This window comes from Trichoderma virens (genome assembly GCF_000170995.1).
Source record: "Trichoderma virens Gv29-8 chromosome Unknown TRIVIscaffold_84, whole genome shotgun sequence".
Lineage (NCBI taxonomy): Eukaryota > Fungi > Ascomycota > Sordariomycetes > Hypocreales > Hypocreaceae > Trichoderma > Trichoderma virens.
The window spans coordinates 702,994-725,784 of NW_014013665.1; the positions used below are offsets into that span (position 1 = coordinate 702,994).

Below are 22,791 nucleotides of genomic sequence, written 5' to 3' on the forward strand. Positions count from 1 at the left end.
ATGAGATTTCGAGTTGTCCGCTCCTATGATAAACGCGACTCGGTACATATTCTGCGGGCTGGCAATCGATTCTTCTCCCGACTCTTACAAAGCATAAGAGGTACTGTAGAGCCGAAAAAGCATTCATGTTGTAGCGTAAATATCGCCAGTGCTTTTGTTACTAACATTTTGAACTTTGCCGGAGGCCCTTCCACTCTGGCGCTAAACGCGGCGCGGGGCGTACCGCACTGACCGGTCTCTATCTACATACTCAAGGCCATCTTGAACGGCAAGCAAAGGTTGGCCGTGGGCACTGCAGGGCAACCTCCACCTTCCATCATCCATCTTTCTCAACACACAGTCGTTGAACCCTTAGATTTGCTTCTTTTCTGTGCCTTTGCTGCATCAGTGAGCAGGGTAAATTGGAAACGCATGCATCAATACTGTAAGTACTAATCAATGGTAGACTGGAAGTCATCCAAGATGAAGACGGCTCAAGACTTCCCTCGCCTCAAGCTTTGCGACCCCTGCTCCCGGCTCTTCACCGACTACCGGGATGAAGCTAGGTCCGACCCCAACAGCATCCAGTATCACATGTGGTACGAGCGTGACGGATATGGGTATTGCCGGACTCGGCGTGAGCTCGAGCGTGCCGCTGTCTTTGGTTGCGTGTTTTGCAAGGCCGTTGCTTCTCGCGACCGCAAGTATCAGCAGCACGAGGGCGATTCGGACGGCTTGGACAATTCCGAGGATGGGATGGAGCTCTTCTTGAACGAGCGGCGCCCGACTTGGTATCCGTCGCTTGACGGAGAGCTAGAGCTGAGAATCCGCTACAACTGGGTCGACAACGTTTTGTACATCTGGAGCCGGAGCGGGATTGAGTGGAGCGGGGGTGACCTGTCATGGAGCATGTACGCCACCCCGGGTAAGTTTAGGCATATATCCTGGCTATAGCGAGTTCATATTTATTCAAGTCTCCCCAGACGATCCAGCGGCCGCCATCGTCCATTCGCAAGCACTGCTCCAGGATCTTGGGTCGCCTGAGAGCTTTGCTGAGGCACGAGGATGGATGGACGAGTGCCTCATCAGCCACCATGAGTGTCCGGCACACCTGCCCGCCGATTTGCCCACAAGACTTATTGAGGTGTCTCGTCTGGGCGAGCCCGAATCTGCGCGTTTATGCGAGACCGGCGGGCAAAAGGGCCACTATTGCGCCCTTAGTTACTGCTGGGGAGGAGACCAGGTCCTCAAGACGCTTCGCGAACGGTACAGCCAATACCAAAAGGAACTCCCTTACGACCAGCTGCCCCAGACAATCAAGGACGCATTTCAGGTCACGCGGAGCATGGGTCTGAGGTACATCTGGATCGATGCGTTTTGCATCATCCAGGACAGCAATGAGGATAAGCAGACCGAGATGGCCAAGATGATGGGAATCTACCAGAAGACGCAGTTCACTATCTCGGCAGCGAGTGCCTTGGCCGCTACCAAGGGATTCCTCCATACTAATTACCACGACTCCAGCCTTGGAACATTCTATCACCCCCTCCGTGTAAAGAAGGAAACCATGGGCTCGGTCCTCATTGCGGATAGCTCGTCGTCATTCGCGAGCGTCGCCGCGCACCAGCAGCCCATCAACACTCGGGGTTGGACCCTCCAGGAGGCCCTGCTCACGCCCCGCCTTCTAATCTTCACCAACATGCACATGGTCTGGAAATGCCAGAGCGGCTATCAGCCCGACTTCCACGCTACCTCCCGAGACGCCAACGAAAGGCGCCGCGGGGAAGATAGCCCCTGGCGTTTTTGGTCCTCGCTCTGCGGCTACTCGTTTACGCCTCTCAAGGAGCTCGACGAGATGGCCGCTCCAGAAACTCCGCGGGCCGGGGAGGCATTCAACAGCCTTGGAGGAACTTATTCAACCTGGCACTCCATCCTGAACAAGTACACGACGAGGCAGCTCACCGAAGAAAACGACCGGCTTCCTGCCATCTCGGCCATCGCGCAGGCCTTTGCAGCCCATTTCAAGACCGAGTACCACGCCGGGCTCTGGGGCCGCTTCCTCGTGCATGACCTCATGTGGGAGAACTGGCTTTCCAATCCCAACGCCACAAAGACGGGGGCCCCGTCGTGGTCGTGGGCCACCATGAAGGGTGAGCTTCAGTATGACGGCGGCAACACTGACTATGCCCGAGCTGAGGTTGTGTCGTGCAGGACCACGCCCGTTTCAGACAAGAATCCCTTTGGGGCAGTTACTGGCGGCGATCTCGTCATCCGCGGACACCTCAACAAGCTGTGGCTTGATGCAGGCGAGGCAACCACACCGGAACTCTTGGACAACGAGGGCGCCGCTATTCCCAACGCCGACTTTATCAGCGACGGCGGGTCTGGAGACTGGAACCGGAGCCGCACCGCTGTGCTCTGTTTGGTCCTCGGCGACAAACCCGGGGCGATCAGGCACAGGAACTACCCATACTGTTGCCCGAATTATATAACCATGTGTCCCCAGTCGACACGGTGCCGGATGATGGTGCTCGTGGAGAGTTCGGACCGGGAGGGCTGCTATCAGCGGATAGGACTAGCCAAGGCGGAGACGTATGAAAGGCCGTGCTGGTGGGAGAAGTGCGAGAGGATGACGGTGACGGTTATCTGATGGGCTTTTCTGGAATGCGAAGAGGTAAGCTCGAATAGAGAGTTGTTCTCAACGGCCTTGTCGCGGCCCTCGGTTAAAATTAGCTGTAAACCGTATTATCTGGTCTGCATTTCGAGAGTTTATTGTCGCATCTTCTAACCACTGTTTGAGAAGTCCGAGCCTAGATTCGTGATTGAGCCCAGCCTCAGCCAAACTAACGTCAAGTCCGAGGCCAACATCCAAGCTCTGAGGAATAAGATTTTCTTCAAAAGGTCTTGGCATTGAGCTTGTTTGGGCAAAGTAAGCAGTTAATTCGATCCTACTCCAGGACAACCTGACGATAGTAGGAGCAAACACGCTTATTTGGTGTTGGAAAAGAGCTTTGTAGAGCTTGGTAATCGTGCCTCTTTTGCAGTTGGTGTGAGAATACTTTGAGGTCCTTGCCAGCAGTAACGATGTTTTGTTTTGGAGATTTCCGATGAGGGCGTAGTATTAGTCCATCTTGGAAATAATATAGGCGATGTCGGTAAGGTTCGATTTCGTCGCTTACGCGGGACCCCGAAGAACCTGGAGGCATGTTAGCAAAGCTAAGCACGAAGGGGTCCTCGAAGGATGACTGCTTACTTGCAACACAACCCAAATACTGGCCTATGGAAGCGCAGCCCGAGGCATGCCTAGACAGCCAGGTCAATTAATCCCTTAACTAGCAGGACAAAACCGGCAACGTCGCCTACTCCGCTCATAATTTTAGGCGCCTGAGAAATTTTCTACCGGCCTTCCTCCACCAACGTCTTCATATACATCTATCATTTATTTAGGCTATATTAACGCTTAGCTAAAGTGTTGGTGTTAAGAGTTAGCTGATTACAAAATGGAATTTTGTGAGTCCAACTTGGAATGGCAAAAAAAGAAGACGTCAGACTCATGAAAAAAGCTTGACAGGACCTCCAATTTTCCACTACCTATGGTCGTATGCGCTTGAATTTGTAACGAATTGGATTATAATGATATCACATGTAGATGCTCAAAAGGGAGCAAAGGTAGAAAAAACAAAAAACTTCAACATGTATTTGCCAGTGATCACCCTTCCGGTTACTGGCTTATCTATAAGGGCGCAGACAAGAAATACGCTCTAGTTATCGAACGTCTTGCCCTCGTGTGAGTCGAAAGTCACTGTGGGAGTCTCTATTTTGTCACAAATGACTCCGCCTTTAGGGGTTGATGCAAAGCTAATGGATGGAACTATACATCCCTCAAGGATCTCACCCCTACACAACCCCGTTATTGGTCTTTTTTGCATTCATTTTGGATATCTTGATTGACTAATAAAATATTATAATATGAAGTACTGGCGCGAAGACTGGCAATCTGACAAACCACCGTTGCGGTTGATGACCTGTTGCAGCCGGCGAGGCATTCATAAAGCTACTAAAACAAGGTCTTCTGGCACAGCTTGGTGAAGTTGGACAAGAGAAGGCCGCATAATTTCATAAATTCTGGGTCAACCAGGTCTTCATCAGGACCAAACCGTTCTCTATGAGCTTCAAGTCCGGGTTGTACGGTGCTGAGTTCACGGCATCCAGTCCGTGATAGTGAAGCCAACTTCCCGTCGAGATAGCCCTGTGAGCTGGTGCGTTGTCGTACGCCAACGGCATTCTCGGTAGCTGATTCTAATACAGATTTTGATTGGAAGTCGTACAAGTCAAGCTATACCCATTTTAGCAAGGATTTATAACACGAGTTTATATATATAACTTATCTCCACTAAGGATGAAGGAAAAATCCCTGTCAGTAATGTATCGCGATAATGCCTGCAATAGGTATAGAAGTTAAAAACAGAGAAATTCTGTCAGTACTATTGGATCAATAACGAGCCATCCGGTGCAGCAAGACCTTTTTGCTGCAGTCAGCGCAAGGGTTGACGACGTAGACAAGGAAAGAATACGGAGTAGTATAGAGACAAAAGACGATCCAAGGGTATAGAAGTGACGAGTCTCGTATTCGGTTATGAATCCTTCGTATACTATTCAGTATGGTCTTACCTGGCACGTTTTCAGGGAATTGTTTATCTGGCTTTGTAATGGCGCTACTCCGATTCACCACTGGCGTTACGTTGATAGCTCGTTGAGGTGGAATTGCCTACGATATACGAAGCAAGCAACATTGAAACGGGGAGATATAAGTCGGTGTAAGATATACTGAGGAGGCTGTAAATATATAAAATCCCTCTTGGAGCTTGTTTAACTCAGATCCCTACACAAGCAAATATCGTTTAAACAATACTCAATAGTCTACTCTCATCTTAATCTCTATAACCTCTTATAACCTTGATTATCTCAGTTCACCAACTTTGTCCGCAGCTATTAAAGATGAAGTTTACCTCTTTAACCGCAAACCTGCTTTTGGTGGCTACTACCGCCTTGGCATCCCCTCTTTCTGCCCGTAAGCAAGCGGCTATGGATGCTCTCCGTGCAAGGAGATCTTTCCGTCGCTCCAACAATACTGCAGGGACTGCCGATGCAACGTCTCCTAACTGGGCAGGCGTCGCTATCTCGCAAACAGGAGTTACCGAGGTTTCCGGCACCTTTACAGTCCCGCAGCCAAAACTTCCAGCTGGTGGCGACCCGAGTGTTTCATATTGTGGTGTTGCATGGGTGGGAATTGATGGGTGGACTAACGGCGATCTCATCCAAACCGGTGTCCTCTGGTGTATCACTGAGGGCGAAACCTTCTGGGATCCTTGGTATGAGTATCTCCCTGGTGCTATTACCATATATGAGGGGGTTACTGTAAGTGCTGGATCAGTTGTTACTGTTACTGCCACGAAGACTGGCACTAATAGTGGAGTCACCACATTAACGGTTGATGGTATTACCGTATCCCATACTTTTACTGGAGAAAACTTCAGCTTGCCTGGCACAAGTGCTGAGTGGATTGTCGAAGACTATGAATATTCAGTCGCCGGTCCCCCCTTTGTTCCATTTGCGGACTTTGGATCTGTCACCTTTACCGGAGCAACCGCCGTTGTTAACGGGGCCACTATTACACCGGGTGAGGGCAATTGGGTTATCATTGACCTGGAACGTTCAAACAGTTCCATCACATCATCAAGCTTTTCTGGCAGCACGGTGACTATCAATTACCTATAATTCAGTTTTAGGGGCAATTTGAGTTTTGCAAATTTTGGCTCGGAGAATATTGCATATTCCTTAAGGGGACGGGTTATGAAGAGCATTGGTTCTAGATATGCAATTTTACAATACAAGTATTCATATAAAGCTACAAAATCCTGTTTGTACATGAATGAGGAAATCTGTGATAATTGGTGGCTTCTGCAAATATTGAACTGCAAAGCTGTATACGAGTATTAGCGTCGGCTATGTAAACCAGGGGGCCCAGCTATATTCCCTTTATTGTATTCCCTCGAAAGACTCCGACAGTGGACCTTTCCTTTTATAGTATGATGTCGATGCTAATGCCATATCTTAGGCAGCTTATATAGTACTCGTGCTTACTACTATATCTTGGCGAAACAGGTTATATTACGCAGAGGTCGACTACCTTATCCAATATTGTGAGTGAATACGGAGTTCTGTATTACAGTTAGAGATCATGTGGTCATTATGTGGCCTATCTGCATGTGTATTTGTGGTCTGGGCACTAGTTCATTGTCTTTTACGAATGCAATGCTTATCTAGAAAATCGTGGTCCCAAGATAAAGGGGGGGGGGGGGGGGGGGGGGGGGGGAGTAAGACATGGAAGACATGGAAGACATGGAAGATATAGAAGATATAGAGGATGTGGAACTTAAGGAAAAGGACTGATGGCCCCGGAATTCTCTACTACCTATGGTCGTATGGGGTGGAGATTATCTCATTGCAGACTATATGCAACGTTTGTGGATAGAGACAACTGTGTACTCCGTAGTTTTGAAACATATCCAATTCTCTATGTGGTATTTAAGAACAATTCTAGCCTTCCTTTGTATTGTTATACAATTTCAATCAACAACTGCTCACGTTCCTTGTCTATAGTCAACAGTGCCTTCCGGACCAGTAACCCAGCCACGGACGCCTGGCCCGGTATGCTATTGGTCCCACATACATGTACTCTTAGTCCCTATGTTGTGTTTCGTCAATTAATAATGTCATTAGATTAGTTCCCTTTGGTATTAATACCCTAAATAGCAGTTAGATCATTGTTAGTGATAGGTAGAGAGCTCTGCAGAAGGCAAAACTGTTTATTGGAAAAGGAGATGTGATTGGTTCATTTTCAGTCCATGCCTTGTCCTAAATACACACCGGATGTTACGTCTATGCGGTGTTGGGCCACAACACTATAGCGATAATCGGGTACCTCTGTATATTAGTAGCCCAATCATTTGGGTACTAGGTATTTATGGGTCTCTTCAATACGCACGAAGTATTGCCATCGGTATGCATAAAGCGCCATCGCTGCAATTTGTCACCTTCGGTTCTAACTTTGTCTGGATCATCTGCTCCTCCATTTGCATTCATCTAAATTGATTGTCTTGACACATGATGCCTCTTTGCCGTAATTGTTTGGCTGTTACGCTGAAGGGACTGGCGTTGAAGGGAAAATATATACACACGCTTCCCAATATCTTTGCCTCGGCTCTTACCTACACTGTACGCCTTGATAATTTCAAATTGCAACAGAGAAGTATCCATACCTAGATGGAAATGATAGAACACTTGATGGTGTTCTCAAAATGCTTCCAGCTAAATATATAGGGCCAGTTACTAGTGTGGCCAAAAAGACATATCTAACATTATGCCTGATCGAGATTGGAGAGAGTTTGAACTCCGTGGCTGTGACTTACATGGAGAAATTGACTTACCCAGGTGATGATAATATACAAGACTATCACTGTGAAAATATTACTCACCAAGTATAATAGAGAACTTGAATGGCGACCGAGAAATATTCTGCACATTGCATCTTCCTGAATAGTCTTCAAGTAGTCGTAGATCTTTGTCAATTGTTCGTTCTTGGCTCCAAGGCTGTGATGAATCCCACGAGAAATGTCAAAGACTCTTCACTGGGTCATTTGCTGCGATCAGCCTAAATAGATGCAGCCAACCAAAATCATCTACATCGTCGGCTCTAAAGAGCTACCGGAGCTAAGATTACTAGAGACAAAAGCAGCGAGCCTTCGAGCGCCATACGTTACTTATAGTAGCCAAAACTGCAGAAGAAAAACTCAAATACGCAGAGAGCAGATACAAATTAAGTGGGCTTTGGTCAACTCAAGAGCTAGTGCGTAAAAACATGGCATAGCCTTCAGATCCTTTCATATCGTTGGCGGAACATTAACCGGGCGACTTATCGGACACATTTCTTCCAACTAGGCCTTGCAATTTGCCTTGCCATACAGAGCACTCCCCACTACTACGAGTAATATTACCTTATAAAGTCCTTCGGGATATATATTTCCTCCAATAGTGGCGCGAGCCGTGAAGTGTTCGAACAACTTCAGCGTTACCTATTAGTTACATCTTTAGTGAACAACTGCAGATGAATAAATAAAAGATTATTACGCACTCTTATGTCATGTATGCCATATAATAGAAGTGTTGCTGGCTATCATACCGTTATAGCAATTGAGTTCAAGTTCCTCAAAGAGCTGTTTACTAATCTAGATCTTAAAGTATAATATCTTCCTAATTGGTTATGCGGGATTCAAAATTAGAATCAACTCCTATTTCTTTTATATAATATCTGACATAATATTGTTATGATGTTTAAGGAAGGTAAAGTATGGAAGTCAGCAAGGCTTTGGGAACAAGGGGCGGGATAAGCCAGCATATTAGACCCAATACGCCTGTACTACCCTTAGAGAGTAATCGTTTACGTTCCCCACCGTTATACCCTAGAACCAAAAGGGCAAAAGGTTAAGCCAGTGACCGCAATTGTAGCAACTACAAGTATTGTAACGGAACCAGCTACTTATAAGGGATCTAGGTGTTACGAAGGACCAGACCGTAGACGAACGGAATAAACATGAATTATGCAAGGGAAAGGCGAATGAATAAAAAGAAGAAGAAAAGGAGAGGGGGGGCGGTCGGGGCATAGATCAGATTAGAATAAGAAGATCAAGACTGAATCTAAGTAATTATTCTATCTGTTGTTATAGCATTCGTCTATATTCAATTCATAAAGGATTTACCTTTTTGATACCGGTTGCCTCCGTGTTAAATACCTTCCGCTTTCTCAAGAGCGCCCACACGGCCCCGCTACCTACACTTATCTGACATTAAGTAAGTGTTTCAACAATTGGCCAATTAGACTATAACAACTCTGCTGATCTGCATATTAGTACGTCGAAAGTGCAGGGGAAAGGTAGTACTTGCTTACACCACGCCACTCTGTTTTGAGTGAAGGCCGAGTTTGTTTAAACCGCTGGTGAAAAAAAATTAAAGGATATTGCTACGGAGTAGAATATATAAAAGGTAGTTTGAACCCCCTGTCCAGCTTGGAATATTCACCAGCAGTTCCCAATATTTGTTCAGTCCCTCGAGTAGTTCAACAGACAAGTCCTCCTCTAGCTATTTATCAGAAACTTCTACCCTTCACCATGCTTTTCGGACGAGACTTTATCCCAACTGTCCTGGCCTTGGCCTTATCTGCGACGAGTGCTGAGGCCACCATTGCCATCGGGACCGCCGCAGGTTTCAACGGTATGTTCTACCTACCTCCTATAGCAGTTCTATGATCGCCATATGCCTTCAATAGAGCTTTTAAAACTAACGCTTCTGACCTAACTATTAGTGATGTGGGTCGATGGTACTGACCCGTGCCGCTGGACGAGGATCAACAATCAGCCCGACAACCCATGCAACATCCACCTCGCTAACGGGCTCTCTGGCAACGGGTTCAAGTACATGCTGGAGGGCTGCGGTGGCCCTCTGTGGCTGGTAAATGATGACGGCTCCTTCAACAGTAACTGCCGCTCCGCATCGGCCAACCTCGCCTGCAACGTGCACCGAACCTACCTCTGCTAGAGGTCTTACGTCTTGTACCCAAGTATTTAGGCTACGTACGAAACACCTGCTGGAGTTTCTGCAAGTAGAACTTGAATTGATTGAGTAGACAGGAGTTGAATGTAACATAGTCCTTTAGTTGTTTATCTATTCCATTCTTTCTCCTGTACTCCGAAAAGCTCTATGGTTTTGACGGAAAGAAATATTGAAACATTGAAACAGCTCTTCTTGTCCCCCACCTTCCTGAATAAGATTGACAGGGCCCTCGTCTTCCAGGATGATCGGCTAATACCCACACAATTAACGTACCTCCATAAGCTTAATAAGAACCGCCTAGCCTGATATGATAAGATCGGAGCTGTGGTAGGGGGGCGAAAGAAGTATAACCGGCCTAGCAGTAGACCCTAAGATGTCAGTAGCGGCGCCACCTAGTGAGTTACTGTTGCTGTGAGATCGTTCTGGAGACCGGAGGTCGTGTATACTGCCGTACAGCAGGCTGGATGTATCTGGATCGCAGGTTGTAAATGTGGCAAAGTTGCGGATGGCCTATGCTGCGTTGACTTGGTTGAGCTTACCACTTAACACTTGCACAATTCGTGGTAGGGAGAGTTCGCTATACTAGAGCATGAAATCCCAACCCTTACTTAAGACGTAGAGTAAAGATTCAATCATTTGCATTACTCAACCGGAATTTCCATAATATACTGCATTACAGCCCGCTTTTTCAAGTTTGTTAAAGCAACTCAAATTAATGAGCTTCCGCGGCCCGCCGTTTAACTGACAATATTCATTGAGAGAACGAAATAATACTAGTACTGTAGTTAATACAGTGCAAATGCTCCCTCAAAACTTGGTTTGCATTCAGGCCTGGTTTCGATGGCTGGTCTGGATGGCATTGGCCACATCCGTGCCCTTGTGCAGCCTGGTCTCTGGCAAGCTACCTCAGTGGCCAGAAATCTCAGTCTTTGTGCCGGTCAGACCAGAGCCTCCGTCATGATATGACCTGTAAACTGCAATAAGTTCACGCTTTCTTGCCCGTCGACGTCGACTCCGAGTAACAACATCCGGTTTCGAGACCCATCTCGGCAATAACGTGAGAGCATTTTGCCGCTTCTTGCATAATCATATCAGCCCTTGCGGATCGGCAAGCGAGCCATTTCTGTGTAATTGAGGCGATGGCCACTGGAAGGAGCCACCGATCTATGATCCAAAATCTTGTGCGCTGTCAGGAGCTTGCGATAGCTGTATATCTCGAACAGGATATTCCATGGGCATCAGACCAAGTAGATCAGGCGCGCAAGAGTTATTCCATTTGTGCCTTGGAGAGCTGAGGGTATATGGCATACGCCAACGACACACGATATGTGGCAAGCAGTGCATCGAACCTCATGATGTTTGCGAACAAGGAGTAAGGTGTCGACAAGCTCGATACCTGAATCGTAAGGTCAAGACACTGTAGTCACTTGTGCCATTGTGCCTAAGAGTGCGTAGCTGCAGAGCTTCCCAGCAGCACGAGAGAGAGAGGAAGCTGTCAATCTCTTGACTGAGAGCTCTGTACAACAGATCTTACCTTGCGCCGCAAAGTGGTTCCTCTGTCCTGGTAGGTACGTGGGTTGGTAGTATCTTAATAGTAGCAAAGGGGGTCAAGTCATGGAAGCTGCTTCTTGGACAGCCATGTGCTGGATTGAAGAGCACCTACCTTTACTGCCTATGAGAACACGGCAATATTGGCAAGGACGGCGACATGAAAAGAGTTTGGAAAGAGTTAATCTACTTGTCCAAGGATGGACTACTTACATGTTCTCAAATGATTCCTTTTTTTTCAAATGGTTCAATTCAATTTCCTAAACGGGTTATGTACATGTACTGTAAACCGTTTCTTCTGGGCTGAGAATCAGCAAGTGACGAATGGTTTTAGGGAGTCAACCCACTATAGCGCCCTATAATCCCCCCGTAAGGTACATACATGTATATCCCCAGCGACTAAGAGGAGTTTCAAATGGAGTAACAACGTATAAAGAAGATCTCTTATCACCGTTACTTAAACAAATATTACATAGTTTCTGAAGTATCTGCTACTATCGCTAGTATCTGCTACTACCGCTAGTTTCTGCTACTGCCGCTAGTTTCTGCTACTATCGCTACCATCTGCTACCATCTACTACTATCCATATATTCCTCTAATATCTACTATCATTACTACCCAAGCTGTTTTAAATGTAAGAATAGGATGCTGAATAGCCAACTTGGGGTGCTGAATACATGTAGTCACTCTCATTTTCTTCTCTTTTGCGCTTCTCCCACCACCACCACCACCACCCCCATGTAAGTATTCTGTTCGACACGAACGTTCACACGTTAGTTAGGCTTCCATGGAACTAAAGCCATCATCTATAGGTACATGTACCAGCAAGCAAGAAGGTCAGCTTCCGGCCGACGTTTGGCCGCCTGCAACGCGACACAACGAGCTGCAGCTCGATCGTGCATTTTTCAACGATTTGATTTGGAACTATTATACTCCGTAGGGCATTTCCCAATGGTTTCGTGTCCACGTCACCTTACCATTAAAGGCAGCCCCATTTACCACTACTGTATTACTTTGCCGATCCCACCGACACCGCCCTCGAGGTGTGGCCTCTCGCCATTCGGCGCGAGCAGGCGGCCTGCGCCGTCGAACAGGCGTTTGTCCGCGACTTTGCCGCTCTCTGAACGTACTGTAAGTCCCTTCTTTTCATGCCCATAGTTCTCAGTCAATGTTATAGCGAAGAAAACCGCTAAAAGAGCCCACTAATCCCCCGTACTGTTCTTTTCTTATTTTCCTTCTGCACAGCCTTGCACAATCTGCCCTTGCACCAGTAGATAGGCCGGTGATGCTTGGTCGAGTGATCGAGCGGAGGCGCCACTGTTCGAAAGTTCTGACAGTGGCCCAGAACGACAGTCAGGCACCTTTTCGCGGTATTCTGGATAGGTAGGTAGCCCTAAAGAGCTTGTCGAAACCAAGACCTGACTACAATTGCTTGTATGTAGCCGTTGAAGTAGACTTTGTGGATTCTTAATTCATCACTTCTCTTTGAACGGATCCTTTAAGTGCTTGCTGTGTGCTCATCGATTGTTCTCGTGTATAATTATATCTGTCTAGACTGTCAAGGAACCAACAAAGCTCTGCTCTCTCTTAATCTGCTGCAAAGAGATGGGCCAGTGCACTGTCTCTGATAGCTTCAGGCTGACAATCGCATCAACATGTGACGTGATGTGCTCGTTGACCACCTCATATACCACATCAACGCCGCCAGGATATCCACCACGGCTGCGTACAACCCCCTCCCACGCCTCAATGACTCGAGGCTGTATACTCATACACCATGTTGCTCGAGGAATTGCGCTAGTTTGACTTATAGCATAGATGCCATTGAAGGTATTGATACATTGAAAGATCACCCCATTTTCCGCTTTTATGCTGAGTAAAAGTAATTGGTCACGTATTTATCTTAAATATGATATGATTTATTCTGTACACAGTGTTGTAATGCAATTATATCACCAGAGTATTTCTACAAATTCGGGTGGATGATGGGAATCGCCGCAAGAAGAAATGTTTTGATCCAACTCTAGCCCGCTGCCACAATAGTGGCTTGGGAAATATTAGCGGAGTGCTCACTGAGGCCAGCGCTGTGCGTTGTACCATAAAGTCAACCTCCTGGGATGCTAAAATGCGATGGGGAGTGACCGCTTGCTGGTTGGGATTTCAGATCCATGACTGCCATGCGATACGATAATACATGTACACGTACATAGATATAGTTTCAGTTGAACCAAGCGCTTTGGCCCTGAGCTCCATGAATAAGCTGATTTTGCATTCAGCGGATCATCACATATTCTCCCCTTTCAGCAGGTTTCCGTATATTTTCAGCGGACTGGGTCTTTAACACATCCGTGCCTTCTACTCTGTACTGGGGAAGTTACAAGTATTGTCAATATTATCCCGCGACATATCCATCATTTCGGATGAAAAACTAGCATCGTGAAGTCCAGCATGAGATTATCCATGGATTAACATAATTCAGCCCAGCTAACTAAATACTATGTATAGGTAAGTTCACTTCTCCATACTCGTTACGGAGTACATCGCTTAGAAAGCCAGTCAATGACACAGCAAGCAGACTGCCATTCGTTTACGACTCTGCTAACTACCTACGTACATGTAATACTGCATCGGCCGTAACCAACCTGGCAGCTACGCCAACACAACATAGAATCTGGGGGTATGTCCCTTCGGAATAGATATCATATGAGCCGATGTGTCACAAGTTGCATAGAAGACGCGCCATCCCTGCTTCAATAATATAGGACAGCTACATGTATTCAGCCATGTTAAAGTTTTGTATCCCTTGGCTAACGCAACATCAGGGTTTTCTAGTTGGCGACATTACGGTATTGACACATACCTTTTTCATAATATTCAGTGCACACCGCACTGTTGCTGTAAAAGCCTAGTAAGCACTTAATATGGTCGTCCTGAGACATGCATCTTTGTGAATGACACTCAGGCTTGCAACTGAGACATTGGGGATTGCAACTGAGACACGCGGGATTGTGATTACCTATGACAAATGCGATTGCGATTTTACGACTGCCACAGGTCGTATCCAGCCTAGGTAGGATAGATGAATATAAAGCCTCCCCTTTCTCCCCTTTCTCTCTCTCTCCCTCTCCCAATCTACCTCACGGCCGATTCTCTGTTTAGGCTTCTATCATCCCTCTAGCTACGCTCAGTTTCCAACTTATTTTCTTCATCAAAAAACAGTAAAATGGTAGCAATCACGAAAATCCTTTGGCTGGCTTTAACTGCCACTGCTGCCACTGCTACGGCCATCGTTCGGCGCGATGTCATTACCGTTCAGAATGATATCACGCAAAAAATTGGCCCAAGTTGGACTACCCTCAACCAAGATATCGCTGCTTTCCCAGAGAGCGGCTCAGCAGGAGCAACCACAATCCAAAAAGACTTTACTAATGCAATTGCTGCTTTGGATACCACAACTTCCGATATCCAGTCCACTGGCTCATTTGGCATCGTGTCTGGCACAACTATACTTGCAGACATTCAACAACTCGTGCCCACCTTTTTAGCAGTATTAGTGACTTTAGGGGCCCAAGAGTCGTCTTGGAGCTCCATTGAGGGCGGAAAATCTTTGATTTTAAGTCAACTCCAATCATCGAGCGCCGCGACGTCCAAGTTTCTTGATGCTGTTATAACAGCTGAGCCCCTCCTTTTGAAACCCGGTGCTCTGGCGATTAAGGCACAGCTGACAGGCGCCTTTACCACTGCAATAGCCGTCTACAGCGTGTGATATTTTGGGCAATATTTTGCATTGAAATAACGTGTTGCGGGGTATTCATGCGTTATCAAATCTTCTTGTGCTTCACGAGGAAATCTGGAAAATGAATTTCGTATATTCGGGTAGGACTGTGGAAGGCATGTGGTGCGGCGGGAAGTGGTTCGGAATATGTCAAAAAGTCACAAAATGATACGTTCGCTATAATAGGGAGCTGCAATGCATCAAACTTCAATGTATCATGGCATAATATACCTTAGTACGGCCAAATTTGTCTCATCATTTCCGATTCCACTTCAGCTTTACTGATACTGAAATCTATTCTATATTATACATGTACATCTAAGGATTATCCCCTACCATGTTTCGGAAGAACACCAGATGATGTTGATGCTTGACGGACAATACTCTGTCCTGCAAGAGCTGATCTATGAAGCAGCTGTAACAGAAAGAATGGCCCCGCTGTCTAATGGCGGCACACATCCTAAATCGTTGCCGAGCCTCATTGAGGTAATGCCGAGATATTGGTTATTGACGGCTGCCCATGCTCCGATGAGATACAACTTCCGGAAGGTATCTCCAGCCAGGTTTAAAATGTCAAAGGAGACCTGGTTAACTTTCCTTTGAAGAGCATTACCCTTACCGTCAACAAGCTTGCCGTCGCCAACCGCTCGCAGACGCTCGTCCCATTCTTCCTGCGTGACATTGTGTCCAAAGGTGTGGCCTCTTCCAATTCCCCCACGAGCATCTTTCAGCACCAGTTCTTCCTTGGCATTTGGTGAAGAAATCGCTGCCTGCCAACCGGCTGAGCCTGGGACATATGTAGGCGCAATGCTTTCTTTTAACAACTGAGCTTCCGTGGAATCAATTACTCCTGCCTCCAACAAGGTATCGAGTTCCTCAAGCACAATCCCCAGGAAGCGCTTGTCATGAAGCAAGAAGATGGATCGTAGATCGTTGATGCAAATTCGAGCAATCTCGCGCAGTATTTCAGGGGTAAACTCTCGGATCTCGGCCTGTACCATATCCATGCTGATCTGCCACACTCGCTCTAATTCCTCGCTATCCTTGATGGTGCACGAAAGGTGATACCCTGTTGGTGAGCTGGAATCTTCCGTAAGCCTTAGATCGGATGGTGAGATTATCCGCATCTCCTGCCCGGTCCTCTGTTTGAAGATGTCCGGGAGTAAATGAACGTCAAATCCTATCCACTGTTTGCCCAGCAAGATGTGGCCAGGACGCGATGAATCAAAAAGGTTCACGACGGCATCGCCAAAGGCCTACATATAGAAATATCAATATAACATAATGTCAAAGTACTATTTTCGGAATCCTCTGGATACTTACCATGGAATCGTGGCCTGTCTTCAACCCACCCTTCTGGAGGCCAGCTCTCTCAAATGGCTCTGTCACGGCCTCGACATAGAACCAAGAGTTATATGGGAAGCGGGCATTGATCTCACAAATAATGGGCTGACATGGATTTTCAGAAGTGGCCGTGAATAAAAAGTCTGGGCGCGAACAACCTTGTCTCCCAGCATATCTGGGCACAATGCCAGACGAGGCGATCCACTGATGCATCTGTTTAGACTAGAGGATAAGAGCGACCGAAATATTCTGGATCCCATACCCTGAGTACATCTTCCTCGTGTTCATCTATGGGCATCCTCGATGGAAAATTCGCCCTCTCGTCAGAGAACCACCTCTCAATGATGTTGGTCGTGACTTTCCCCAGCGCTGACTGTATTTGGTCGAAGTGCGCGATCAAGGTGGGATGTATGTAGGTGTGATACGTTGTTGCGGGTATAGCAATACCTTGAAATGTAAGCATCGGTGGCCCAGTCTGGACATATTCATTGTCTGCTTTCTTCTGTTCGGGGGTGGTAGCAAGCTCCGTGGTTCGTACTGGATGGCCCTGGCGAATGCTCTCCAATACATCCACCTGGTAAACCAGGTCAGTGGCTAGTAGGGGCAAGGTTGACATGATCAGTTAGCTGTAGCAAGGAATCGGCAAGAAAGTATCCATCATATAGTCTGACCAAGAAAGAGAGCAATTTAGTCATTATATATGTGGTTTGCTCCTCAACAAGTACCCATGTATCTAACTGAAGAAAGACGTATTTTGCCAGTAAGACTATCAAATTGTGTGCATTATCTCATATCCAGTTTATTTAGCGCTGAGTAAGATTGGACAGATAACCAAATCCAGGGTAGAGTATTAATAGCAGTTGGATAGTTTACATCCATCAATGGGGAGTTGATGTGAAGCCCTGAAGTGAAGAAAAATGAATACCATAAAAAAAAAAATACTTGGGTCACAAGAGTATCGTATTAATGGCAGTTGGGCTCTATTGAAGAGATCACGACCCAATAGGAAAAGCAATGGAAGTTTGCGATATTAGCGTATATAACAAATGCACAACTAGGCCCCAAAAAAGAGTCTAAATCTGGTGTTTTAATTCCAAGTCTATTTTTATTTTTATTTTCTTCTATTAACCGGCATGCTCATACACTTTGGCCGGTAACTTCTATTAAACGTGATCTCTTTTGATCAGGGTTACATGAGTCGCTAGAGTAAGACCTTGACTGGACCACGAACTCTCCACAGCCTAATTATGGCTGTATGCAATTGGATGGAAAGTCAAGTACCTATTTCTCGCTTCATAACCTACACTTGCAGTTGTGTCCATTGGCAACTGTAGCAGTGCAAACAGCTTCAATATAGGCTCGAGGGTGATGCCATTGGGTAAACTATCGGAACGAATAGCAACTTCGATGGATAATTACCGCGTTAGCTGCATGCATTTACCAAGACATCGGTAATTGATAGTCTCGCCAATGATCTTCTGTGTCAGCCTCCCTCCATTTCTCTATCCCACCAGCTACGCCGTCAACGTCGACTTCCCACTTTCCTTTCTCCACCATGTCTGCCCAGTGCCCCAACACGTGCTTCAATTGCACATCGTGCGTCTGGATAAAATGGTTGAATCCTTGTTGGTACAATTGTGTGCTGAGCGCCACTGGACTAGCGGTTGGTCCCTTGGCGTGCGCATTCTCTCCAAAGAGTGCGCCATCGCTTGTCCGAGCCCAACCATATTCTCCGATAGTGCAAGGCAAGATGAGCTTGCAGCCGTCCTCAAATGGATGTGCGCCGTGCGGATCCGTCTCCGTTAGATAAACACCAGCCGGGTAATTTGATATATGCCGAAAGGGCTGCGGGAATGGTGATATGACGAGATCCTCCCCCCATGGCGCCCGTTCTGTATCTTGGTGGGCCTCCTGACTGCTCTCGAACAGCAGTATAGGCCGTATTTGTCCTTCTTCGACATTGACCGAATAGAATGGCTGCTGGCGGGCTATACGAAGGCCCGGTGCGACCTGGCTAAATCGAATTTCACGAGCCCGCGCCAAGAACCGACCAGCGAAGCTATTTGGGGGGAGTGCGCTCGACTCGATCGCATCTCCAAGGCGGCGCGTTTTATTACTGGGATCTCCAGGCATACGAGCTTCAACCGCACATGTCAGTCGGTTGAAGGCTTCGAGAGTCTCGTCCAAGTCACAGATCGTATACGAGGGCATAATCCAGGGCTCGATTCTCTCTTGCTCCCCACAGTAGGACGAGTCCACCGCAAGTGTTTTGCCCTGGTCTATCATATTAAGGAAGGCTTCAAGGATGAGCTCGAGGGGTAGCCAAATCTGTCGGCCATTCATTGTGACGCTCGTGTCATGGATAGATATGTGCTGCATGGCCGTGGACGTCTGTTGATCAAAAACGAGGCCCAGTGGATGACTGGTGCCCAGCGCCCAATTGGCCATGTAGAGCGTCACGTAGCGCCGCTTGTTCGAGTCATCTTCGTCGTCGCCGTAGTGAGCGTTCTTCCAAAGATCATCCGGTGAGCAAAGTCCGGCAAGGTATCTGAAGAATGCATGTTGTGGTTGTGCCGTAATCACGTAGCCATGCCACGCCGCTTTGAGAAACGCGATTATAGAAGGGCTCAATTTCGCAGCGTGTGGTAGCAGTTTAGCATCCCCGCCATAGCACTCCCACCACGACCGGCGATCAAGATCCGTCAGGCTGCGACCGCTTGCAGTCCATCCTCGCTCAATGATGAGATTGTGCAGAGCGGCACACCGTTCATGGTCAAGCCCTTCAACTTCCCGCAGTGGATGCTCGGCTGTGACTCGCCATTGGGACATTTTGTAGAGAGCTGGAGGACTTATGTCAGGACTGTGTCGGGGCTAAGCTGAAACTATGTCGGGAGCTAATGAAATACGAAGCCTGTCACTGAGATCCACTATATTCGTGGGATTCTTTGTCCCGGAACGGCCCAGCCATTGCCAGAGAAGTCAAAGTAAAGTGTTATCCCTTCTAAACTAATGTAGATTGTATCCCTACCATTTGCATCGTCAATATCAAATAGGATGATCCGCCTCTGCTTGAAGGACTCGGTTTTATCAACATACGACGAGTTACAGGTTGTCACCTTTGCACCGACCATACCGTAGGCAAAGACCAGGCCAGCAGCAAACATCTCTGCTGGGTATGTGCCAGAGGTTAAAAATGTGTCTTCGCCGGAGATGTTGGTAAACTATGTATACACACTCATCTACGCCGGAACAGAGCACGCGCGAAAATATATGTAATGTCTTCGAAGTGCTCAAAACCGATGGGTCGATTCATCTGCTACAAGTTTTGCATAGCTAAGTATATTATCTTACTCGGCACTCCATTTGCAACATAGCCTGCGCCAGTGAGTTGAGAACAATATGGTGGAATTGGAGTAAGGATTGTCCCTGTAGCTCATCTCCGCCGTCGAGCCCCCAGTTTCAAAATTGCGACCAGCCCAAGTCCAGGCACGTTGTAACCGCACGCTCTTGTCGCCTCAAACCCATGCCTGCAGGCGTCATTCGCAAACTACATCTATGGTGGCGACAAGATAACATTGACTGCCTTTCGCAGACTGTGGCAGGCCCTTTCTTTCTTCTTTGGCCATCCCTCGACAATTGACACGGGATACGTATTTGGAAAGCCCGTCCCCGTCCAGAGTGCTAGTGTAAGAGTATTACCAGGCTCAATCGACACATCACCGGTACCAGAGAAGGTGATGGGAGTTATACCAGGAGGTTTATCCTCGCCAACATCCGCAGCGACATCGGTAAAGGCTGGTGTACCATCCGTGTCCACCACGATCTGGAAGATGTCGTGCTTGGTCTCATCCGGTTCGCCAATGGTCCATTTATCGGCCTTGAACTCCGTACTGGTGACGAGACCTTGGCCACTCGGCTGAGAACTGAGGGTGAAGGCAATACTAACAAGAGAGATAGCCTTGTCAGTGTTATTCTTGCCGTTGATGAGAATTTCAACGCTCTCTGATGACCCCTTGACTGGTTTGGTGAAGGACCAAGATAATTTAGCGATGGGAGCCACGCAAGGGGCGCTGAAGGGAACAGCTAGGAAGGGGACACTCTCGGGGGGACGCAAGGTGAGTGATTGAGGCGGAGGAACCTCGATCTTGCCGGTAACACTAAATCAAGGCGTGTTAGCAAGTAGCTTTGCACTCGTCTGGCGTACATCGTGCTGGGGTAATAATCTCACTTCTTGAAGGCAATAGTTGCCAAAACCTCCCCAGTATTGCCAATCGTTGGGGCGGAGAAGTCAAAGGTCCCGTAACCGGGGTAAGTGAGCTGGCCGGTTGTCTGGAACGCCTCCGCGAGATTTGCCTTGAGTGTTCGGACTTGACTCGATATAACACTAGTAATCCTATTTTTGATGTCTTCCGTCTGTCCTGGGGGTGTGGAGGTCTGCTGTTGTTGATGCCGCGTCATAGCTAGGTTGCCATTACAGTCCTCCCTGGGGCCTGCGTCAAGGCTCATCTTGAGAACACCCCCCTCGACGCTGCTAATGTCGATCTTCATGCCCCAAGTGAATTGATATGTGTCCCTACGGGAGTTAGCGCTATGGCCCATCCCCGGACCAACAAGATGAAGACGTACCTGAGCCACCCGAAGGGATACCTCATGCCCTCATTATCTGCCCATTCTCCGTCGTATTTGTACTCAGACAAACCTGTAACTCTAAAGCTGTTCGTGCCAGGTTCCCACTTGAAGTCAACTTCAGACGAACCAATGGCTGTAAAACCTCCCCAAACTTTACTGTTGGGGTTGTAACCCTTGGGAGTAAGGGTGTCGGAATGTTCCCAAGTGAACTTGTAGGCAGTAACATCTTGTGGTGATCCTGGGTTGTAAATAGGTTTGAAGGAATAGAATGAATCACCTGGATTCGGGTGATTCTTATCAAGGCCGATGGCGTAATTCCATGAAACCGTGCTTGAAGTGCCAGAATAGGAAAATCTCGATGAATCAGGGTAAATAATAGTGGCCATGTTGAAAGCGTTCAGCATAGGGAGCAAGAATTTCTCCAGGAAGAGCTGATGGCTAAGGACAAAACTGCCATCAATGCGTGGAGTGGTGCTCGAGGGCTGAGTGGTAAAGATACCCCTAGAAGCAAGCTTGGAGTCTTGGGGAAGGGGATTATCTTCGACCATTTCGCAATATAGAAGCGAATTCAGGTTTCCTGGCACGTCGTATGATACGACTGGTTCGGGAACACCCTTGGCGGGATTTTGATAGCCAAAGACTTGGTGAATCATGGCAGTTGGCTCGAACGTAGACTCCTTGGGGTCATCTAGCATCAAGGTCAGCTAAAGATGGGACAACAACTTTCTCGGCTGCGCTCACTCTCTTCAGGCGGCTCGCCCATCAGCTTGATCCCAGCCATGGTCATGCTCTCATCCTCCTGTTGCTGTGCCCATTTACCCAAGAAGAGCGGCAGGCCAATCTCGAGGTCTGGGTACTGTTTGATGAGCTGAGCCCAAGACCGCGGTGTGCCATCCGAGTTGTGGCCAAATTGTGAGGCGTCGTAGTCATAATCCTTCCATGTGACATCTATGCTTCAGTCAGCACACTCGCAGTTGTCATTTGATGCTATTTGAACTCACCAGATAGCTTGGCATACAGTCGGGAAATGCTGTAATCACCTGGGATGGAAAACTTGTTGTGTATAAAGTCCCAGATTTTTTGCTGTCTTTCCTGTTCTGCAGGATCGGCAGTCGGATCGACTTTAACAAACTGTTTGTCGAGATCAACCTTGACAGCAAGCTTCCAGCCATCCAGGTCATCCTCAAAGTCGTCCTCCTCCGTTGCCCCGTAAATAATCAACTTGCCACTTTTGAAGCTATTTCCGCATGTCAGTCAACTTACGCGGTCCAAATACTCGGGTGGTAGAGAGCATAGTACGTACCGCATCACATAGAGGACAGTGGCCAAGTTGATACCGCCGCCTTCGCGACCGCCGAGAAGAAGGTGAGGCGAAAGCAAATCCCCCTCGATGCTACCAACCCGCCTGTCGGAAAAGCTGATTTTTGCGAACTCTGGATTTTCATCGTACAAACCTACGAAAGCGTCATTGATGATTTTTTGGGAGACAGCAACCACTTGATCATAGTGGTCGTAGGTTGTAGCACAGGAAGTCTTGAGACGCAGGAGAACGTCCGAGTCAGTCATGGTGTAAGGGGGATGAAGTTCAAAGCTCAAGCACGGCGTATATTTGCTTGTCTGCGAGAAATGAAGAGTCTAGGTATGTAAGCACCTTGTATAGTCGCTGTGACGAAATGAAGCTCTGGCTGATGGGATGGGCGAGGCAGTCCCGCACTTTATACCTTTCACAACTGCCTCCTTTCCAAGGTGATTCTCGTTTGTTCGCCCTCACTTCTTGATGGCCGCCTCTGCTGCTCATCCTGCGACAGCCGTGGCATCATGGGAGTGCGCCATAGCGGGCCTCCGA

General features: G+C 47.6%; 7 protein-coding genes across 7 annotated transcripts; 4 read left to right on the plus strand and 3 right to left on the minus strand.

Moving 5' to 3' along the window:
* Window positions 1-1,015: 1,015 nt before the first annotated feature.
* TRIVIDRAFT_128433 (uncharacterized protein) lies at window positions 1,016-2,272 on the plus strand (the record flags this gene model as incomplete). Its single annotated transcript, XM_014097981.1, has 3 exons — window positions 1,016-1,531; window positions 1,610-1,778; window positions 1,887-2,272. Coding segments are annotated over 3 exons (1,071 nt in total), but the record flags the coding sequence as incomplete, so codon positions are not given.
* A 2,792-nt stretch (window positions 2,273-5,064) lies between these two features.
* Window positions 5,065-5,757, plus strand: TRIVIDRAFT_58943 (uncharacterized protein; the record flags this gene model as incomplete). Its single annotated transcript, XM_014097982.1, has 1 exon — window positions 5,065-5,757. The coding sequence occupies one exon, from the start codon at window positions 5,065-5,067 to the stop codon at window positions 5,755-5,757; it is 693 nt and encodes a 230-aa protein (XP_013953457.1).
* Window positions 5,758-9,206: 3,449 nt separating this feature from the next.
* Window positions 9,207-9,633, plus strand: TRIVIDRAFT_58944 (uncharacterized protein; the record flags this gene model as incomplete). Its single annotated transcript, XM_014097983.1, has 2 exons — window positions 9,207-9,309; window positions 9,401-9,633. The coding sequence occupies 2 exons, from the start codon at window positions 9,207-9,209 to the stop codon at window positions 9,631-9,633; spliced, it is 336 nt and encodes a 111-aa protein (XP_013953458.1).
* Window positions 9,634-14,331: 4,698 nt separating this feature from the next.
* Window positions 14,332-15,332, plus strand: TRIVIDRAFT_216595 (uncharacterized protein; the record flags this gene model as incomplete). Its single annotated transcript, XM_014097984.1, has 1 exon — window positions 14,332-15,332. The coding sequence occupies one exon, from the start codon at window positions 14,421-14,423 to the stop codon at window positions 14,961-14,963; it is 543 nt and encodes a 180-aa protein (XP_013953459.1).
* A 44-nt stretch (window positions 15,333-15,376) lies between these two features.
* On the minus strand, window positions 15,377-16,779 carry TRIVIDRAFT_156961 (uncharacterized protein; the record flags this gene model as incomplete). The annotated part of the gene is made up of 3 exons (XM_014097985.1): window positions 15,377-16,228; window positions 16,296-16,520; window positions 16,579-16,779. The coding sequence occupies 3 exons, from the start codon at window positions 16,777-16,779 to the stop codon at window positions 15,377-15,379; spliced, it is 1,278 nt and encodes a 425-aa protein (XP_013953460.1).
* Window positions 16,780-17,753: 974 nt separating this feature from the next.
* Window positions 17,754-19,145, minus strand: TRIVIDRAFT_157019 (uncharacterized protein; the record flags this gene model as incomplete). Its single annotated transcript, XM_014097986.1, has 1 exon — window positions 17,754-19,145. One exon carries the CDS (start codon window positions 19,143-19,145, stop codon window positions 17,754-17,756), a length of 1,392 nt encoding a protein of 463 aa, XP_013953461.1.
* Window positions 19,146-19,461: 316 nt separating this feature from the next.
* TRIVIDRAFT_81227 (uncharacterized protein) lies at window positions 19,462-22,616 on the minus strand (the record flags this gene model as incomplete). Its single annotated transcript, XM_014097987.1, has 6 exons — window positions 19,462-20,473; window positions 20,545-20,889; window positions 20,943-21,633; window positions 21,687-21,893; window positions 21,947-22,182; window positions 22,249-22,616. The coding sequence occupies 6 exons, from the start codon at window positions 22,509-22,511 to the stop codon at window positions 19,870-19,872; spliced, it is 2,346 nt and encodes a 781-aa protein (XP_013953462.1).
* Between the last annotated feature and the right edge of the window lie 175 nt (window positions 22,617-22,791).